The following is a 21,374-nucleotide window of genomic DNA, read 5'->3' as shown; positions in this document are numbered from 1 at the left end:
ACCATCAAAGGGAAAGTCACTGATGAGCTGTTCAGCATTATAACAACTAGAAGTCTCAAGAAAGAAAAGAAGTTTGTTCCGGTATTCTCCTAGTTCCCCTTCCTCCTTTCCAGCTGGTACTGGTGCTTTCTCTTCAAGAGAAAAATAGCATATCTTAAAACACCCCTATTATCACTCACATGCATTTGCTCTCATAGAATTCTACTTCCAGTGTACATTACAGAATGTTGAATTATTTTTCAAAGTGGAACCACTAACACCAGGTCATTACTGAACATCTCATAAAAATTTCTTTTCAATAATGTTTCTAGCAACAGAAAGAATAAGTAACCAAGATATGTTATATAAAATTAGCTACCTAAAGTCTTGCATCAATAGAATCACCCTTGTGTTTCTTGCCTTAATTTCTCACATTTTAACATGTTGAAGACCATGAGAGAAAATACCTGGAGGAAAATAGCTGAGATACTCCTTCATTAAGCCTTGCACTTTCTCACAATACAGCTGAATCAGGCAGTTGTGAAACTCTGAACCAGCCTCTTCCCATACGTGGATTATATGTTCCTATAAATATATGTACACAGTCAAGTATGGAAGCTGACTGTAAAAGGTGCTGCAAATTCCAGCATCTTTTACATACTGGTTGTTTTTAAGTGAATGGCTGTAATTCATTTGCCTTCACAAGTTTGTCAGGCAGTCTGTTATCAGAACAAAGAGCATAGCAACAGTTGGAGTTCTTACCAAGTAGGGAATAGCCAAGTTTTTAAAGTTCTCTATCAAGAAACTGAGAACTTTTTTTCGTGGAAGGGACTCCACCTCAGGAAGATCTTCTGTAAATATCTGCCAGACAAAAGTTTTGATTCACAGAATTTATCTTTGCACACTTACACTAACTGTTCTAAAGAAAGTCAAAAACACACACAGACAAACAATTGCTCTGTGAAGGAACAGCAGCAATTAATCTGTCTTCAGTCTTCTCAAGTGGAAAGCACAGTAAGTAGACAAAGAATACCAAGCCTCTTCACTTATTTTCCCCAGTTAACAAGTAGGTAATGTTGCTGTAGTATAGCTATTAAAAACAGGCATAAAATGCATAAAATTCACATATATTGTACACAGCCACAGCCCACTTGATCATCTAAAAGCAAATAAGGAAGAACTGATGCAACCTTCACTCAGATTTACCAGCTTCATTTTCCCTTTGAGTCATTAGGCTGCTTTTAGGAAAGCTGATGAACCCTCTGTAACACCTGTCAGTTTCCTTTTGTTTTCATTAATTTTCTCTAAATCTATTGTCAAGGATAAGATACAGTTTCAGCAATATATATTTTTCAAGGACTGCTGCACTATCACATCAAAATAGATAATATAAGCTGTGCAAACATACAACCTGCCAACTCCTACCTCTCTAGTATGCTATAGTATGATTATATGAAACAACTTGGCCAGTTTTAATCATTGTTTGGGAGCTGCTACACACACATCATATTAATTCAAAATATGTGTGGGCCACCTTTCTGGTCAGGAGCCCTCCCAAGGCTGCATAAAATTATATTGTGGTTTTGATTGTGGTGAAAATTGTGGTGGTGTCCCAAGAGCCTATGGCTAATCAGAACCACTGCAGAAAAGGTACTCCCTTGTATGCGCATTCATCTAACTGCCATCACATGTTGCTTGTGAGGGCCACTCTTGCTAAATGCTTGCCACATGAGAATAGTTACTAATCAAAGTAATTTGAAGTGGCCTCTTTAGACACATAACAATTAAAGCTGCCTCAGGCTACTTATTTTTCAAATACTTTTAGGAATGTCCACTAACTGAGCTATCTACCCAATATAATTTGCTTTACTCTCAGAAAGCAAATCCATTACAGAGGACAGACCATCACTGTCCCTTCATTTTATTTTTAAATGTTACTAAGTGCACTGCTTACTTTCAGTCCATCTTCAGGAAAATCTCTAAGCACCCAAACAGAATAGGAAAATATTAAATTCAAGTTCTCAGTGCCTGTAACAAGAAACAAAGAGAAGGCAATTCAAAGAATTGAATCACAAGACTATCCACAATGACAGCCCAAGGTGCACATGTCTAGACACATCCTTTTAAAGAAATACACTCTCTGAAGAATGCATCCTTTTCAAGAAATGCACTCTATACACACAGCATAGCTGGGATGTGCTGCAGAATACACCTGTGCTAAACATGCTTCATTGGTTACCATTCTTCAGACATACCTCAAAACCCTAAAGTGGTTTGGATCAAGTACATCTCAAGCAGTCTAATATAAGCCTCATCCCTTGCCTGAAGCTATTTCCCAAGAATGTCTTCTACTGCCTCTTGCTTTGGACATTAACAGTGGTGGTTTCAAGGAACAGATAATAACTGTAACACCATCACACTCTCTGAACATGCCCACCAGGCTTAGCCTCTGCTTCTGGGAGATCTCAGGACAAATAAATAAGCATTTTTTTTCAATTAAACTTCTGAGCTAAGTTCACTGCTGTCTGTTGGTTTTCATGCCACTGATGTTTGCACAGTCTAGTTTCTTATTAAACTGACTGTTGTTGACTATGATGATGATTGTATTTTGTGAGTTATTTGTTTTTGTGAATCACTGCTAAGCCCTGTTCAGGCAAGACATAGGACTTAAAAATAACAATTATGCTCAACTGCACTCACCCAAATGTTGTAAATACTGCACTGTCCTTTCATGGCCCTTCAGTGGTGAGTTAGCTTTCTTTGACTGATCCACTAGCACCTGCAAAGCTACAACAAAATAGAAGCAATCCCTATTTGAATTATCCTTTAGGTTAAAAAACTTCTTTACTAATGCTCCGTAGGGAAGAAATAGAAACATGAAAAGCAATAGAAACATGAAAAGAGGGGCACTAACAAGCCAAAGGCAGTCGTCATTATAAAAGGCCAACCCAGATGTCCATCAGAACTAGGCTTACAATACTCTGAACACACTTTAAATCATCTCTGTAATAGCCTCATGTATATGGCATGCTTCTCATATGCCTCCAAAATGGGAAAGTCTACAATCTCTCTAGGCAATTAGTTCCATTGTTGTTCTAAAAGTCATGAAATTTTTCCTTCCTTCGTAGGCTTATTCCTGTTTTCATTCTGCTACAGAGGATTTGCTTGCCTGACCCTCCTTCCTGCTGTTGAACCTCTGATATGGAAACAACATTTCCTGGGAATTAAAGTCCCCTGCAGCCTGTTCCCAAAGAGGAGGAGAAGACAGCAGTGCCAACAGAATAGCTAGCCAGGAGGAGGTGATTATAGCATTTATCTGGCACAGACACACATACATCAAATACAAAGCACATTCAACACACATTCACAACAGTGAAACACTCTTTCTGATGAACATCTATCTTGGAATTATGAAGCCATTTGATAAATCGAGGTTGCATTAAACTAAGAACTTGAATCTCAGACACCAGAAAAGCCTAGGGAGGTTGCAAACTGAAGGCTGCCTCTCAAAAGTACAGGTGTATACTGATACCACTTCAATTTGAGACAGTATCTCTAGGCATTTATATTCAAATCTTGTCACCTGCTGGGAACAAGCTAATGGATTGGTTGCTACCACCAAGTGCTAAACAGCCTTCACTGCTTATGTCACCCCGTATCAGGAACTGATAGACCATAACATGATCCACAACTTAGCCAGCAATACAAGTATAACTGACCTAAATAAAAGTATATTAAAAGAGACATAAATAAAATTTTCCCCAAACAATACAATAACTATGTTTTTTTTGAAACTGCCTCAGTGATTAGATAATACATTTGTATCTTTAAACCAGGATGGCTCTAAGCTAGACAGATTTACAATACAACTTTACATTCTGACTGCTTCCCCACATCACAAAGCACTTACCCTTTTCATGCAGACCCTTCTTCTCATACAGTATAATCAACTCGCTGTATTTATGAGCTTTCTTGAGGACATGCTCACTTTCCTCAATGTGGCAATGGTTGTTCTCCAGCCGCAGCAGCGGTGCCACTAGGGCTACATTGGTCTACCAACAGGAAACAAAGAGAATCAAACACAATTCAATATGTGAATCAGAGAAAGGAAGGTCAGTTGCAAATAGAAGTAATTCTTATAAAAGCTTTAAGTACTTATGTGTAGCACTGTTGTGAACTAGTGAAACAGTAACTAACAGATTTTTTCCTATTCCTAGCATTTTTGTGGGGAGCAGAAAGCCAAGATATTCCAAGGATACACTTCCCCTTTAAGAATGCAGCCACTCTTTTCCATGCTGAACTTTTTACCAGGAACAGCCAACCAATCCACAAGCTCTTGACTGAGATAGTAATCATCTTTCATTAAACAAACTATAATAAATTAGCTTATTGAAACAGAAACCAAGTAAACAGTTAAGCAAGATCAGTATTTACAATATACATATTATTTATGCCCCTTAAAATATTTGATACAATCTAAGGGAAGGTGGTATATATTTATACTGTTAAGAATGTTTGCAAAATATATGAACCAAAACTTTGCCCAGCAGCTGATAAAGTTGAAAAGTGATTGCTTCCACTTGTCCAGTACCACCACTGCTGTTGCTGCAGGTGTTACTTTCCCAACATTTCAGCATTACGGGCCAGAGAAGCAGCACACACGAGGGGGTGCTCAGTCCCAATGCCGTTTTCAGCCTAACACTCTCCACCTACATCTTCAGGATTAAGTTATCTGAACACCAGGGGAAACTAAATCCAAGAACAGGCTTTATGGAATATCTCACTGCCACCACTAGTCTCCCTACAGGTATAGGCAGTAAATAAAAGTTGCAAGGTATATATAATTGCTTTCATTTATAATGATAAACAGAGTTCATAGCATGTTTCCTGGCTCCTGAGTAAGACCAGTTTCCTACCAGCTTCACAACTGAAGTGACAGACATCTGTTATCAATGAATACTGACTCAACCACCTATCTTGCTCCTAAACCCCAGTCTGTCTGGGAACTTATTAAAATGCATCAACATTCATGTATGTGTACATTCACGGCCTCGTGGATCTTTTTTAAAAGTTCAAATCTTTAAAAAAAGAGAAAACATACGTTTAGAATGAATATAGGAAACATGCTTCTAGAACAACCCCATTGCTCCCAAATGATGTATCTGTCCTCACTTTTAACCTTTTATACATTTCACAAGGTCTTGAATTCAATCTAAACCCCTGTAACTGTCCTAGGTTCACAACACCAAGGTCTTACAGATCTCTGCCTCAGTTCAGGCATTTTATTTCAGAAGATCCAGAAAGCTCACATGGAGGTAGCATTTCAGCAGAGTGGTATCAATGATTTGCAGCAGCTTCTTTTTGGATTTGATGGTTGGAGTTCCCTCCACGAGAGGAGATGTGGTGGACTGATGGTCTGAGTCATTCAACATCTTTACTAAATGACTTCTTTTCTGAAGAAAATAAAGAGCAAGAGTCTAAAGGAGTAAAGCCATGGCACACCTTGCCCATATAGTTCCCAAGGAAAACAGGCATTCTTGTATTCCCAGTATGTTTCAGACCAGCTGCATCTGCTTATTACCCCACACTCTTCCATTCTCCCTTCCCTACATTCTCTATGCTTATGATCAAAATGTAGATAGGAAGTTCACTGGAGACAGGGACTTGTCTGTTCTGATTACATTGTTCTATACAGTGCCATAAAAAACAGCAAACACTCATATGATTGAGGTAACAATTGAATGAGTGAAACCGCCTTAGTATAATAGATGCTCATGTGGATGTTGCAACATACCCATGAGATTACAAGCTCACCCCTCCTGGAAGTCCCTTCAAAATATTAGGCAAACAAAAGCTGGTGAGTGCCAAGCATTCTAGGAGGTGCTGACATGTTAAAGCATTCACACAATCAGCAACTAGCAAGACAGGATGTCAGCAGAAGGTGCTGAATACTTACCAGAGTTAGGTAGTCTATTAGTGCCAGGTGTGCTTTCTCCAGCTCTGCAGCAGAGAGTACTGGCACTGGGTTGGGATACTGGAGCTGCTTCTTGTAATCACTAGGCAACAGTTCAGGATAGAGACCCATCACATGGGTGGGATCTGAACAAAATGCACAACTGTAATAAGTCACAGTATTTCTAAATTATACTGAAAAATGTATTTAGTTTTCAGTCTGAATTTACTTTGCAATTTAAGTTTTCATGTTCACAGCACTTCACCCTTATAAATACTTGAAGCATTCTGAAACCATCTGTTACAAGACTGACCCTTCAGAAACTAGCTTGAGTAACCCATACGACAGGCAACTTTGTGACAGAACTCTTTGTTGTCTCAGCACCCTTTTTGCAATTGGTTCAGTAGTTTGCCAGCTACCAAAGGGAATAAGTCCCAAGTCAGAATAGAAAACATTTTCAGAGGCCTTATGAATGCAGGAGTCCTTTGCCAGTTTTGGGGGACTGTAGTAATCTCCAATACCTCTTCACATCAGGCTAATAAGTAATTCACCTGTCCCAAGCTTGGCAAAGACGTGCATGGAGTCATCAAAGCGCTTTTGGCAGAAAAGGTTGAAGGCATAGAGATTCTTAATATGATGGATCTGTTGTCGCTTCTCACTGTCAGAGTCATCTTTCATATCCTATCAAGCAGAAAGATGAGCAAAATAGTTAAGAAATGTTATGTTTTAAACACAGACATTAGTGGCAGTGTTTAAAAAGATAGCATAACTCAAAGAGCTTGAAAGAGATTGTTTTAAGCAAGTGGCTCAGAAACAGTGAATAGGTATATCACATTAGTCAAGAAAAAAGGAAGACCCCTCAGTACCAACCCCAAGGCAGCCCTCTATTTCAGTTTATGGCACCAAAGAGCCAGAATTACCAAAGCAGCTCAAAACTGAACCACTTAGATCATAAACAGCATTCACATTCATCCCTGATATAAAGTGAGCATGACTGAGAAATCCATAAAGACAGAACCCTCAGGAGCAGGCTGGAGCAACTTGTGGTCATCCAGACAATATGGCCTACAATCCTCATGATCCCTCACCATTAGCTATGCTGGGTAGGGCTGGTAGGAGCTGCAGCCCAACAACATTTAGAGGGCACAAGTTGCTCACACTGACCTACATCACAGTCAGTTCTAATTTGAAAGCCTTCTGGGCAAGGTGCTCTCTGGGGGTCCTCATCTGCTTACAATCTTGCATCCTGCTGCCAACTGAAGGAATTTTACAAAATCAAATTATCCATAATTTTCAGCTTGGGCCATAATCATAACAGAGGTGAGCAACTTGCACCCCCCCCCCGTTTCACCTATCATTCCAATTATCACTAGCCACTATAGCCAATGACATGAGATAATGAGAACTGTATGCCAAAACATCCCCAGAGAGGTCCGCCTGGCGCCGTCGTTATTTGTTTTTCGGTGCCAGGCAAAGACCTTTTTATTCAAATGTCATTTTAATTGTCATTCTTTGGCCAGGGCGACTTAATTTATACTGTTAATTTATATTATTCTATGCAAGTTTATTTATGGATGTGAGCCGCCCCGAGGCTTCGGCGAATGGGGCGGCATAGAAGTCTCATTCATACATACGTACATACATACATCTAAATGCTACCAATTTAGATGGTAGCATTTAGCTCCCACTCCCACTCAGAAGTAATTTGTTCAGTAGTTATAGATGGTTACACAGGTTATAGTTATTGTTCACAAGACAAGGAAACACTAACATGATTGGTTCTTGTAAACAACCCTCTCTATAAACTGCTCATGTGGTGTATTTGTGATCCATACAGTGGTTGAATTCAGATGATCGCATCTCAGTTTTCAAAGCCAAGATATCAACAAGCTGTATGACCTCAAAACCAACCCCTCTGGCTCCTCCCTTTACATGCATGAACAAACCAGGAATCCTTCCATTAACTGTTTCTTGCTTTTTCATCCCAACTGCAGCTAACAGCTTTGGCTTAAGCCAAGATATTAAGCCAATTGGCTTGCTATCTTGTTTGTTCTAAAACTTTAACCATAATTTTCCAGTTCTGACCAACTATCATTAATGGAAGACTTCCTCATTTGTTCCATGCTGCCATATATATAAAAAAGCAAAGGGATTGCATGTGTAGTCAAGAAGCTTTTTCATATCTTGACTAATGAAGCTGATACATGGTTATCTAAATTTCTATCTAAATTATCTAAATATCTCTAGAACCCAGTATATAACTTCATTTAACCATAATTAAACATGGAACTCACAGCATTCATGGTTATAAATACATCTGTATACATGTGGACTTGTTCTTAACCATTAATCAATATCCATTATTAAGTTTATATACATCCAATCATTGGCATTAAAGGAATGGTCACCATGTTAGTCAGAAGACTAACAAAGAAGTGCAGATGGTACCTTTTACTGGACCCAATGTGCCTCTGCAAAAGTAGTCTGAGTTACAATTATGCAAAAAGACTTGCTGCTCTCTTCATAAGGCTCTGATCCAATAAAGGTATAATCACAGCCATATTTCAACCTGTTTTCTGCTCATCTCAAGACAAACTCTCTGTCTAACTCCAATTTACACCAGCATTTAATCTAAGCAAGTCACATTAGAAGATTATGGCTTCAAAGCATTAACCAAGGAACCAGAGAACTGACAGCTTCATCTTGAAAGCTATCAGTCATTCCTTTGTTATATCAAACGTTTAGACTAATGTAGAGATCACTCAGTTGCCTGAGGCAAGTCATGTGCTCTCAGTATAAGTTTCTCTTTTATAAAAACAGCTTGACATTGAGTTGACATAAATTCTGCATAGAACTAGGCTTCGGCGAATGGGGCGGCATAGAAATGTTTTAATAAGTAAATAAATAATAAACTATGCACAGTTGCAACATCCCAAAAATGGTTTTCAAGAATGAACGCTAAATCCAGAAGTTCTTTAACACCTAGATGTTTAATTACCAGTGCACTTAGGACTCGCAACAGCAATCAGATTTAGCTTGTGTGCAGTAGCTGACGGAACATAGGAAGCTACCTTGCACTGGGTCAGATCACTGGTCCATGTAGCCCAGATATTATTGGACCATTGGTTCATCTAGCGCTCCTATGTTTCAGGCAACATTTCTTCCTAGTTTTACCTACTGAAGTCGGGGGTTCACTTAGAAGGCCTTTGGGCTGATTTAGCAAATAGTAAGTCCAAAAATAAATTAAATAAGTTAAATTGAACCCAGGACCTTCTGCATGCAAAGCACATGTTCTTCTACTGACCCGTGGCCCTTCCCAAGTAATCAATAGAGACACAGACTGAAAATGCTTCCACCCTACTACTTACTGCCAGCTGCAAAGCCAGTTCAAATTGTTTATCTTGCAGAAGCTGCTGGATCTGGATTGCAATGGAAACCGGAATGAGACGCCAAACAAAATGATTGCTGGCCACATACACATTATTTGTACTAGAGAAAGAAATAGGGGGAGGGAGAAAGATTCATTATCAACATATCCTAATAAAATGGAAGGATTACCTTCCTCTTTGAACTAAAAACTTATTTTAAAAATTAAGAATTTGGAACAGGAATATACACACAGCACAAAAGTATGTAAAGACTGGACAACAAGTAACAACTACATACCCTCCAGAAGTGATGAAGCGTGGCCTCTGTAGCTCAATACTCTGCACCAGGAGACGGGGCTCAAAAGTACGAATCTCTACATATCTTGGCAGTACTGCCACAATGTATGGAGGCTGGTGCTCTGTTATGGACATGGAACGGACAGTAAGATATGATTTTCAACAATGTTCCCAATTCGACATTCATAAATATTGAATATTTTAAATGGTTATTTAACATTTGTCCTACAGGTTTTCTTTATACTTTTCCAACCCTTCAATTATATGCTCAAAGCACTTTACAAAAGCAGTTAACAGTATGCCCACTAGAATTACAGAGCAGTAGCAGCAAAGAAAAGAAAGAAGACATATAAATCAACAATAGAGCTGATTTAGAGTTGAGTAACAGTCCATTTTTCATACTCCCTGCTGCACAGTAAAATGACACCATTTAAAACCAATTTAATTTGCTTGATTGAGATAAGATTGGTATGAAAGGATTGTCAATGACTTAAATGGGGGATAAGTAGTCTGGAGAGTGAAAAATGATCCCTGAACCTTCCAAAGTCACCAACTCATAGCCTAAATGAAGACAAGTAACAATGATCTCTCACCCATAGCTATTGGGATATCAGTCCAGTTCAAGGCACATTTCTGTGTACAGATCCCGTCTTCATTTAACACAACAGTTAGATCATCTTGGCCTACAGCAACTTTGTCACCTGCTAAAGGGGCCACCAATGGTTCAAGCTGCTTTCCTGTAGGAAATAATTCTTTGATAGACCCTTTCCCATCCACCTGTGAATGAAATCAACACAGCCAGTCACTATACAAAAGCCACACCAGACCAGTTCTCAACATTAGGCTGGCGGGGTGTGTGTGGACTGAACAGTCTCTTCTCCCATCAAGATTGCTTCCGTAAAAATTACAGATCCAAACACAAACACAGGCTTATGGCAACTCCCAAGGATTAACTAATTTACACTTAGGTTCTCAAAGAAGACAATCCTATATATTATTTACTCAGATGTAAGTCTCATTATGCTCAATAGGATTTACTCCCATAAAAATATAGACTGAATTTCCATATGAGAGTCAATCATGCTGAAGTCACACATCCCACTCCTACCTCCGCAAAAAGCTACATTCTTTTTTCTAGCTTACTCAAAATCCTCTTCCTTACCCTTATTAGGTAATAATCCCTCTTGAAACCCACACAGATTGAATCTTTACACCATGCCATTGATTTGGGTACATCGGGCACACTGTACTCTCCCTGGAGATCAAGGGGGGAAAAAAAGCTCTGGTTGGCAACAAAGAAGTCATCAGGGATTTAATAACTATACATTCCATATACATACAAACATTGCCTGTATTGCCATTACAGAGATCTACTTCAAACAACTTTAACATAAACAGTGGCATTTGCGATCTCCCCTCTGTAAAAATAAAAGACCATTCTCTTGTCTTTTTTTACCAAAATCTTCTAATTTGGGACCAATTACAACATATTTTCTCTTCTCCATGGAGAATATTCACTAAAGAAAATTATTATGAAAAATGCTATATGGAAAACTTGAATTCTGCAGGAAAGATCCATGAGCAAAAGACTCAGCCATCTTTTCCATAGAGAAAAATACAGTACATTTGAGTAAGGGAGTGATACCTTGCATTCTCATTCAAAGAACTAGGCTTCAAGTTGTAGGATGTAGGATTCAAACTGACAATGAACACCCCTTGAAGATGTCCCTTTCTACATGTGTGCAATGTGTTAAATTTACTCCCAATGCTCAAGAAAGTGATTTGAATATTATTTCTACATGGCATGTCACTTTAAAACTAAAATGAATTCTGCAGATTAGGAGTTAGAATCAGAATGAGTAGCAACCCAGTGAAACTTTTTTCTTCTAGAGTTATTTGAGGCACCACTGAAATTTTTTCAGCAATTCAAATACATCATTGAGTTTATGTTATTCCAAGTCTAATTCCTTATCTGCAATATCCTTATATTGTTGTGAAGACTCAATGAAGTTACTAAAACCAAAAGAACTAAACAACAAAGAACATTTTCCCAATGTGGAAGGAAATGATTTATTACAGCACTACTATACCTGCAACTCATGGAACTCTCTGTCCTTCCAGTAATATAGCTGCAGCTTCTTTCGCACTGCCACACAAATCCTGAGGACCTCTTCCCCTTTCTCAGAGTGCTGTAAAAATAAATAGCTGTCTATGTATCAATGCTGGAAGCACACTACTGTGTACTCAGTGTCATAATACTACGAATGTTTGCATACATTATATTCTGAAGAAGGAATCTGTGTATTAGATTGCTTGGATAAAGATATTCTTCTAACATTCACATTGTTAGAAAATTCAGAATATTTTTGGCAAATATTTGAAGAATAGCCAACATACAGGAAAAATATCCATTCTTGCTTCAATTTCCCTATCTCCTAGCATACTCAAACTGAATCAATAAGCAACAGCACTGACCACAAACCCCCAAAGTTCAAGGAAATATATTTTTTTAAACGCTGAAACTAATGAGTGTGTCTTCCAGGCCTCATCAACTGGTAGTCAAATGATACCTTGTACACAATCAAAACAAAACAACAAACACGACAGTATCCATCCTTAAAAAAGCAGGAATGAGGAACATGTGGTCTTCCAGATGTTGTTGGATTACAACTCCCAAAATCCCTAGCCACCACAACCAGTGGTGAGAGACAGTGAAAGTTGCAGTTCAGTTGTAGTCACACATTCTCATTCCTACTATAAAGGAATTTTAAAACTTGAACCATAGGAAGAGAGAAACTTTGCAAGTTTTAGCTTCTTCTAGCACTTCTCCTGGGACAACAAACTTGCTGTGCAGAGGTCAGTTCCAAAAATAAATGAGCAAATTAGGAGTAGTGATTAGGGTCAGTGGTCTTTCCTTGACCCCAGAATGAGCTCAAATAAGTGTGTGGTGTAGTGTTAAGAGTTTGGGACTGGTACTCAGGAGATCTGGGTTCTGGTCCCCACTCATCCATGGAGCTAAATGGGTGACTTTTGGCCAGTGACAGATTCTCTGCCCAACCTACCGCACAGGGTTGTTGTTCTGAGAATAAAATTGAGAAAAGGTACAATTTATTTATCTATAAAATTTGTATGCCGTCCAATTACTAACGCCTCTGGATAGCTAACAGCATAAATAAATAGATGACCCACTCTGGCTGCAATTAATAAAATACAGTAATACAATTCAAGATTAAAACTTATTAAAATATTGATTAAATAAAAAGGTCTTAACCTGGCACCGAAAAACATATAATGACGGCGCCAGGCAGAACTCTCTGGGGAGCGCATTCCATAGACAGGGCACCACCGCAGAGAAGGCCCTCCTCCGGGTACTCTGTCTCCTAATATCTTTCACACAGGGTTCCCGGAGGAGGGCTTCTGTTGCCGATCTCAGGGGGTGGGAGGGCAAATTATGTAAGCTGTCTTGAATTCCTTGAAAGGAAAAGGGTAGGATATACATATAATAATAAACCACCAGTAAGACCAGCAGAAGACATATAGAACAGGTAAGGCTAAGATTTGTGATCGTCTTTGATGTGATTTTTCAAAAGTAATAAATAGGCCCATGAAATCAACCCAATACAACATTCTTTTCATTTTAATTCCATACTTGGTACTCATACAACTATAAAGTCAGTTGTCCTTTCAAGACTGGAGAAGACATCCATATTTCCTCCTCTTATACTCACTTGCAAATCACAGGTGAAGAGAGTTGCACCCTTTGCCTTGGAAACTGTTGTGATCTGTTGAAATGTCAGCAGGTCATGAACATGAATGTTGTTTTCTATTTGAAACAATACACAAATTACTGCTTCAGATGTATCATCAAAGCAATTAAGCTGATATTCTACCACATTTCTCATAACAATGAGATATCTTTCTAATAAGTTAAATGGAACTTAACAATGAGATATCTTTCTAATAAGTTAAATGGAACTTGGATAAAATGTTGCTACAAGTACTCTTAAGTTTAAGGGGATTTATTCTCAGGTTAGTGCATAACGGAATGCAATCTTACATCAGTCCTTGTTTTAAAACAGAATTAACTTGAAAATTATTATTCAAACTATTATTCCACTTACCTAACAAACTGACCAAGATTTTGAACTGGGGTACAACATGGATCTACAAAAAATTAATAAGTTGTAGTCAGGAAATGAAGTCCACTTACCAAAAATGTTCTTAAAATAGGAACAATTTATATGCAGACTGCCTTCGATAAAGCAGCCTTGAATTGATAGTTATGGAACGTCTGATTACCCAGACAATAAAATAAATAAATAAATAAAACCTATTTTAACCTGAATCCTCTCCAAACAAATTTTCCCTTGAATAGTATGCTTTTTTCTTACCAAAAGGCAATATTTAGCATTTACACAATTATATAACTCATACATATAACCATTTATTCCTTAGGCACAAATACTATGCACAACTAAGTATGCACAACTTAATAAGCATGCTCAGAAAGAGGATACAAAATATATATTACAGAACCTAGGGGAGAAGTGAAGTTGGCAATAATTCTCCTTCTCACCTATTATGCTGCTTAAACTGTTTTAATCTGAGACTGCACAATTGCTGCCTGACACTTCCTTAGAATAGCTTATGCAGCTCTCTCCTCCTGGGCATCTGTTATTTTATATTTTAAAACAGACATCAGATTAAAAACAAATGAAATGCTTTTACTATTTTGGCAATAATACCTGTTTTTATGAAAGTTGAGTCACTTTGAAAGTCATTTCTACTAGAATCTTAGAATAGCAGAGTTGAAAAGGAACTAAAAGGCCATCGAGTCCAATCCCCTGCTCAATGCAGGACTCCAAATTAAAACATCCCTGACAGATGTCTATAGCACAGCTATGTCAAATAATAAACAAAAAACTGCTCTCTTTTCCTCATAGGAAGTCTTCACATTTGCTATTGTCTATTTTCAGACATATTCTCTTTTACTTGGTCACTCTGAAGAATAGTTATTCTAATATTATTATTAACTAGTTCCGATAACATATTCCCATTGCAATCTGCAAATGCTGTGATGGGAGGAAAGCAAGACCAGAAGAGGAAAATACTGTTTTGGACATAATGCAAAACCATAGTTTAGTTTTATGAAAACAAGCCTAGCTTCCTTCCAGGTTCACACATTCCCCTCCACACCCTCTTTCAGTACAGACATGAGGAAGAGTTTGAAACATTCTGCTTCAGTTTTGATTAACTTCAGTTTGCCATATTATCCAAAACCAAAACCAAACAAACCAGTTTATCTTCATTATAGTTAGCACAAACAAGCCAACCTCAAATCATAGTTTATAAAGCTGGCTTATTTTCACTAACTGTAGATAAGATTAACTAAGATGGTTCAGGCAATTCAGGAAACTTCACTTAATCTAACATTGAATTGGAAATTTCTATTCTTCTCCCTCTCACTATGTTGCAGACATTGAGCATTGTGACAAAGCAGTTATTGTTCATATTCTGGCCTGCAACACAAGAGGGAGTTCTGAAATAAAACAAGGAAATGCAAACAGGAATAGAAGCCACAGAAAAAGAGCATCACGAGTACTGTTTAACATTCAGCAAGTAAGGAAAATGCAGAGATTAAGATGGTAAGCATTTGAGAACAGTTATTCACAGAAGAATGTCTCTTACCAAAATTTTAATGTTAATTTAATTTTAAGTTCTTATGTTCTAAATTTGCTGTTTACTAATACTCTGCATATCATGAGAACCACAGATCTGCAGCTCCTTTTGCTCACTCTTTTTGGACTATGTCATCAACTGTCATGTATCAGAACTCAGCATATTCCTGTCCCTTTGAGTGTACTTTGTTAAATGGATCTGGGAGCCAATCTTGGTTGAAAAGCAGGATACAAATATAATGAATTCTACCTGGAAAAAGAAAGCACAAGGCTACACCAGCCTCCATGCTGTACTGCAGTTATATATCAGCAAGCAATAGGCATGAGTTGCAATTTCCCAATTGTCTCTGAAATAACATCTGTAATTCATGGCAGCAATATACTAGGAGTAAACCCAGATAATTTCAATTGCTGCACCAACAATGAACAGTAGAAGGATAAAAATCCCCTAGAAGACAAATTCAGCAAAACAAATGCTTCCAAATTAACCCAATCACCATTTGGTGTCTGGATGCAATAGTGGGCTGAGTGAAAAACAGTAAGTTGAGGCTGAATCCTGATAAGAAAGAAGCAGGTTCCCTTGCCAGGAAATATGGAAGTTGCCTGTTCTGGATGAAGCTGCACTTGCTCTGAAGAACTCTTGTGTAGCATATTTCAGTTGCTTGGTACTTGTAACTACACAAGTGAAGCTACATGTGTGTAGCTTGGGGATGCTTCTAGATGCATCACTGACCATGAATGTTCAGGTGGCCTCAACAGCGAGGAGTACCTTTTTTCCAACTTCTGTTGATTTGGCAGCTACAGTCATTCCTGGATAAGAATAGACTGGCCATAGTGACCCATGCACTAATAACCCTGACATTAAACTATCAATAAAACATTAGACAGTGTTTTATATGGGGCCTCCCTGTGAGTCTGGCCTAGAAGCTGCACAATGTCAGAGTGAAACCACGGAATGGAACAGGCTACCTGGAGCATATCACACCAGCTTTACAGCAGGTGCACTGACCACCAACAAGCCACCAAATAACATGTAAATGTATGGACTGATATAAAAAGCTTAGGACTTGGAAACCCTATGAAGTACTTTCTCCTTTATGTACCTTCCTCAACTGAGTGGTAGGCCTTCTTAATGGTGCTACATTTGTTTTATACACATCAACCTACAAGGGTGATCTTGATACAGGTGCCCCACCTGTGGAACTCCTTTCCCCTATTTATTCACCCAGATTTTTTGTTTTGCTGTATTATGTTACCTGTTGTTTATTTGTGCTACTGTTTTCCCTTGTTTGGTGCTTTCTGGTCAATAATGTATAATTTTATTGCGTTTTATTGGTTGTACTGCACTTACACTTTATTTTATAATGAAAAGCAGACAATAAATGTCATAAATAATTAAAAGCTAGATGATCTAAGATGGATCAAAAGTTATCACTCCTACCTGTTGAATCTTCTTGGAGAAGTTCTTGTGTGATTTTTCTAGTGTCACTTCAAACCTGTTGCAACCTGCCACACAGTAAAGGGATTCCTTTATGCTACAGAGACATTTCAAACTACCTACTTCACCAATGTATTTCACCAGCTAATGCAAAATGTCCTACTGAGTCTGGTTATCAGTTTAGAGGAGCTGGAAGTCTCACAGATCCACCTAAAGATTGTAAGAAATCAAACTACTGCACACTGTAACATACCCAGTTACCCCACCAGTAAACCTTGTGATCTCATGGTCTAAAAGGATTTAAGAAAATACTATAAAAATCTACAGAAAGACAATCCCCCAGCACCCTTCATCTAGATCAAAAACTAACAAATAAAAGCTTTTTATTTAGGGAGCATTGCAAGAAGGACAAAGAATAAAATACTTCACCACAAGGGTTTAAAGGAGGTTTATGGATACAAACTTACAGCCACTTTCTGATGTCGTAACCTCTCCTGATGTTGATGCAAAAAGGGGGAGAAATTTACCAAGTGAGACAAGAGCAACTCAAAACTAGCATGATTTGACTGGCTACAGTGTTTGAGAATGAAGTTATCTCAATTTCTCCAAAGAAGCTAGTCTCATTGCAAAGCTAGAGCAATGACTCACAGAACCAGAGATAAGCTTCTCCTAAGCACTATACAGCTGTTGCTCAGACAAGGCAAATGCAGCATGCTTCCAGTACTCTCACAGAGTTTCCCAATTCATTAATACCATCCTTAAACACATAACTATATATAACTGCATTTGCTTGCATTCTTTGCATACCTTCACATCTCCTTCTTCCCAATGGTTTGTCATTCTTTGCCTTATATCTCTCCATCATTTCTTAACACTGAAGATTGGAATGGGTGATCTGTGGTCATCCAGATGTCAGACTACAACTCCCGTAATTCTTGACCACAGGCCATGTTGGCCAGGGACAATGGGAACTGGAAATCAATAACGTCTGGAGGACCACAATTGCCCACCTTTGATGTGGGATGCAATCCTTTGCATGTTTAGACAGAAAAAAAATCATACAACTCTTACATCCAACCCCAGCCAGTTATAAGACTTTTTTGTTTAAACATGGATCTGATTGCATCCTTGAAGTGTAAATTTAGACTCTTTGTGTGGGGACCTACACAAGTAAACTATAATGTAGTATTTTTCAGTATATGGCAACCTGTAATTTTAATATGTGAGGATATCCTCCCAAGACCAAGTTATTTGAAAACTAAAAGGCATCCTGAAGAAATTGTTTCATTCTTTTTCTTGTTAACTTTTGCCACTCAATAGCAGTAAACTGTGTTTATAAGTTGGGTTCCTGCACACACAAGTAGGCCTCTTTCTGATACTGATGTTCCTTTACATTCATATCCAGATGGAAAATACAGTAAAGCTTCTTAAACCAACCAGAATGGGAAAAAGGTTCAAAGAATAGAAATGCAGAACTGGCACAGGATGGTTGAAGCACAAACCATTAGTAGTGGATACCAAACTGCAATGAAGAGCCACCCTGCACTTGTTCTGTAATTGACAATGTGATCTGTTAGTAATGTTTGTTCTTTGGGACACTCACAGCAAAACTGTATAACAGGGTAAGTGTACAACTGGAAACTGCATGACTGTTTTTCATTCAGTAAACTGTGCTTGGGCAGGTCAATCCCAATCAGAACCCTGGTAGAAGAGGAGGAATTGATCCCTGCCTCTTCAAACTCTGGTTCTCATCCAGATCCTCATTCTACAGTTCATACTTAGGGAAAAAAATCAAACAGCCATCAGCTGCAAGATCATCTTTGCATCTAATTTGACCCTCAGTGCAATTTGATTGCACAGATCTAAGCATGTTTTGTTGCCAAGCAACTTCTGACCTACTTTTGCTGCTAAACTTGAGCACCCAGAATTTGGTTTTTAGGGATTTGGGACTGTTTAAGATTCATTAGAAAGCTATTTTTGAGAAAGGCAGAAATGCTACAGTGATTTTATGCCATTTAGGCACAGTCCTATACACTTTTAGCCTGAAAAAAAAATCTCCTACAACTCCCACCATTCCCCAAACAGCATGGATAACTGGAGAATGCTAGGAGTTGTAGGACCATTCTATCTAAATAGGCATAGGATTGTGCCCTTAGAGACAGTAAATATAATCCTTCAACACTTAAGCTGTATGCACAGTATGGAATTTGAGCAGGTCTCAAGCTCTTGCACACACTCTTCTACTATATATTAACATTTGCATGCAGAAAACTGTACAAACCAGATCCAAAATACAGCTAAGCAAATTTGCTCTGCTGTTCTCAGCTTGTCAAGTCACTCAAGAGCTGGATCATAGCAATGTTATATACCGGATCTTAGATAAACCTTTACAAACTCACCAGCTTCCTTCTGAATTCTGTAAAGAAGAAGGTGCCCTTGTTTAGTTCCAACGAGGAGCCATTCCTCTGTTAAAAAAGCAAACCTTTTATCAGATCCAACAATATTCTTCCATAATTTATGGGACTCTTACTACATATCACAGTGGAACATTCTAAATATAGGACATCACATGGCCACCAACACAATCCTGAATACAGAACATCAGTCCTTTGTTAATCATATCTACTCAGAAATTAGTCCCAGGGATTTCACTGGGGTTTGATTAAAAATGCAAGTGATACTGGATAGTTTCTATGAAAATGCATCCATTTTTAAAAATACATTAGTAACATAACAAATCCATATACTAAAATTAGCATACCAACACTTCTTAAAACCATTGTGCTTCTGAAAGTAGAAACAATATAGGATATATACAATTGGGTTAAAGTAATTAAGTACATAAGAACAGAAGAAGAGTCATACTGGATCAGACCAAGGGTCCCTCTAGTCAACCAGCTATTCATGGGAAACCCACAAGCAGAACATGAATGTAACGGCACACTTTGCCCAGGTTCTGCAGCAAGTAACCATACTCACTGACTCTGGTGGTGACATATAACTAGAAGCTGCTGATAGCCCTATCCTTCATGGATTTGTGGGTTCCTCTTTTAAAGCCAAATTGGCTTTACATTTCACAGTAAATATGACATTTCCGAATAATATATAACAATTAAAACAAATGTTAAATGGCTGCAACCCCATACACACTCACCTGGGAGTAAGCACCATTGGCTTTTGACATTCCATCTTGTCCCTCTGCAATTTAAAATTAACATGAAACTGCTGGGAGGGGTCAACCAGAGTTTTGCAGTTGGTGGCACCAGACTGTTAATGATACCCAACTCTATCCCTACTTTTTTATCTAATCTAAGGAAACTTTTCTAGTTCTAAATCAGTGTGCGATGTCAATAATGGACTGAATGAAGGGAAACACACTGAAGTGTTATAAAGACAAAACAGAAGAATTCGCGGTCTATCAAAAATGCAGATCAGCAAATAGGAATTAAGTCTATATGGGATGGAATTACAACCCCACCCTCCGAAGACACAGATTCACAGTCTGGATGTATTTCTGGATTCTGCCTGATCTTTGATACCGAGGTTCAGTGGAATTTGCATGCATACCTGTAGCTAATACACCAATTGTGCCTATTCCTTCAGATGTCATCTTTGACCATGGAGACAGATTGCATTTATTTTATTTCTATTCAGACCAATAGCCAAAGCTCCAGGGGTAGCTTACCAAAAATATCTATATTGCCCTTCTATCAGTCTAACAGCCACATTACACACAAGATGCACCTCCCAAACCATCTTCCAAGGCAGCTGCAAGTAGAGTACATTGCAGTAATCTAACTTGGAAGTTACCAAACATCCACTGCTAAAGTCAAGTTACCCCAGTCTAGATACAACTACAGTTAGTCCCACCACTCCATGCCACAGAGGCAATCTGGAGCTCTAGTGAGACTCAGCTCCGGAGCAACCCCCAATATATGAACCTACTCCTTCTGGGGGAATACAATCCTATCCAGAATAGGATGAACATCCTCCATCTATACCAGGCATGTCCAAAGTCTGGCACGGGGGCCAATCGCGGCCCGTTTTCAAATTTCGGACAGCCTGCAGCCTCTTCTCCCCGCGGGCTCAGCCTCTCACTCATCCCCGCCAGCCGACGTTTTTCCCTTCACTGCACAGCGGTTCCCACAGCTGTCCCCTGCTGCCTCCTGCTCAAGGCTGGTGGTTATATTTCACCAGAAGATGGCAGTAGACCTGAGTCAGCACTCTCACCGCGTGACCCTTGTGACACGAGGCTTGTGTGCCCATTTCTAAAATGGCGACTGTAACGAAAAAAAGGAAAGTTGACAGCGAGGGCCGCCACTTCCAGGACAAGTGGAAATTGGAGCATTTTTTCACTGAAATACGAAACAACTGTGTCTGCCTAATTTGCCAAGAGACTGTGGCTGTTTTCAAAGAATTCAATATCAAGAGGCACTACCAGACGAAACATGCTAACTACAACAAGCTAACTGGGAAAGAACGTGGCGAAAAATTGAAGGTACTGGAAGCTGCTTTAATGGCACAGCAGCGCTTTTTCACAAGAGCCCGTGAGTCAAATGAAAATTCCACAAAGGCGAGCTACGAGGTGGCAACGCTGATTGCCAAGCACTGCAAACCTTTTACTGAGGGTGAATTTATTAAAGACTGTGTGATGAAAATGG

The 21,374-nt window shown here is 38.7% G+C and overlaps 1 protein-coding gene across 5 annotated transcripts in view; it reads right to left on the bottom strand.

Annotated features, from left to right (window-relative positions):
* VPS39 (VPS39 subunit of HOPS complex) overlaps window positions 1–21,374 on the bottom strand; it is a 45,162-nt gene that overhangs the window by 19,608 nt on the left and 4,180 nt on the right. For 3 of the 5 annotated variants that reach the window (XM_044436839.1, XM_044436840.1, XM_044436838.1), the window contains exons 2-20: window positions 19,113–19,178; window positions 17,181–17,207; window positions 16,717–16,781; window positions 13,719–13,761; window positions 13,326–13,420; window positions 11,688–11,786; window positions 10,760–10,852; window positions 10,191–10,374; window positions 9,599–9,719; window positions 9,301–9,421; window positions 6,484–6,613; window positions 5,936–6,078; window positions 5,289–5,432; window positions 3,890–4,031; window positions 2,680–2,766; window positions 1,934–2,007; window positions 742–840; window positions 447–564; window positions 3–131 (exon numbers count right to left, since the gene is read on the bottom strand). In XM_044436839.1, the coding sequence (XP_044292774.1) occupies window positions 3–131; window positions 447–564; window positions 742–840; window positions 1,934–2,007; window positions 2,680–2,766; window positions 3,890–4,031; window positions 5,289–5,432; window positions 5,936–6,078; window positions 6,484–6,613; window positions 9,301–9,421; window positions 9,599–9,719; window positions 10,191–10,374; window positions 10,760–10,852; window positions 11,688–11,786; window positions 13,326–13,420; window positions 13,719–13,761; window positions 16,717–16,781; window positions 17,181–17,207; window positions 19,113–19,178 (1,980 nt within the window). The remainder of the gene's footprint in view (window positions 1–2; window positions 132–446; window positions 565–741; window positions 841–1,933; window positions 2,008–2,679; window positions 2,767–3,889; window positions 4,032–5,288; window positions 5,433–5,935; window positions 6,079–6,483; window positions 6,614–9,300; window positions 9,422–9,598; window positions 9,720–10,190; window positions 10,375–10,759; window positions 10,853–11,687; window positions 11,787–13,325; window positions 13,421–13,718; window positions 13,762–16,716; window positions 16,782–17,180; window positions 17,208–19,112; window positions 19,179–21,374) is intronic. The other 2 variants (XM_044436842.1, XM_044436841.1) reach the window with 2 other exon arrangements.

Source organism: Varanus komodoensis, unplaced genomic scaffold (genome assembly GCF_004798865.1).
Source record: "Varanus komodoensis strain SLA01 unplaced genomic scaffold, ASM479886v1 scaffold3, whole genome shotgun sequence".
Lineage (NCBI taxonomy): Eukaryota > Metazoa > Chordata > Lepidosauria > Squamata > Varanidae > Varanus > Varanus komodoensis.
This window is presented reverse-complemented; position numbering and strand designations above follow the sequence as displayed.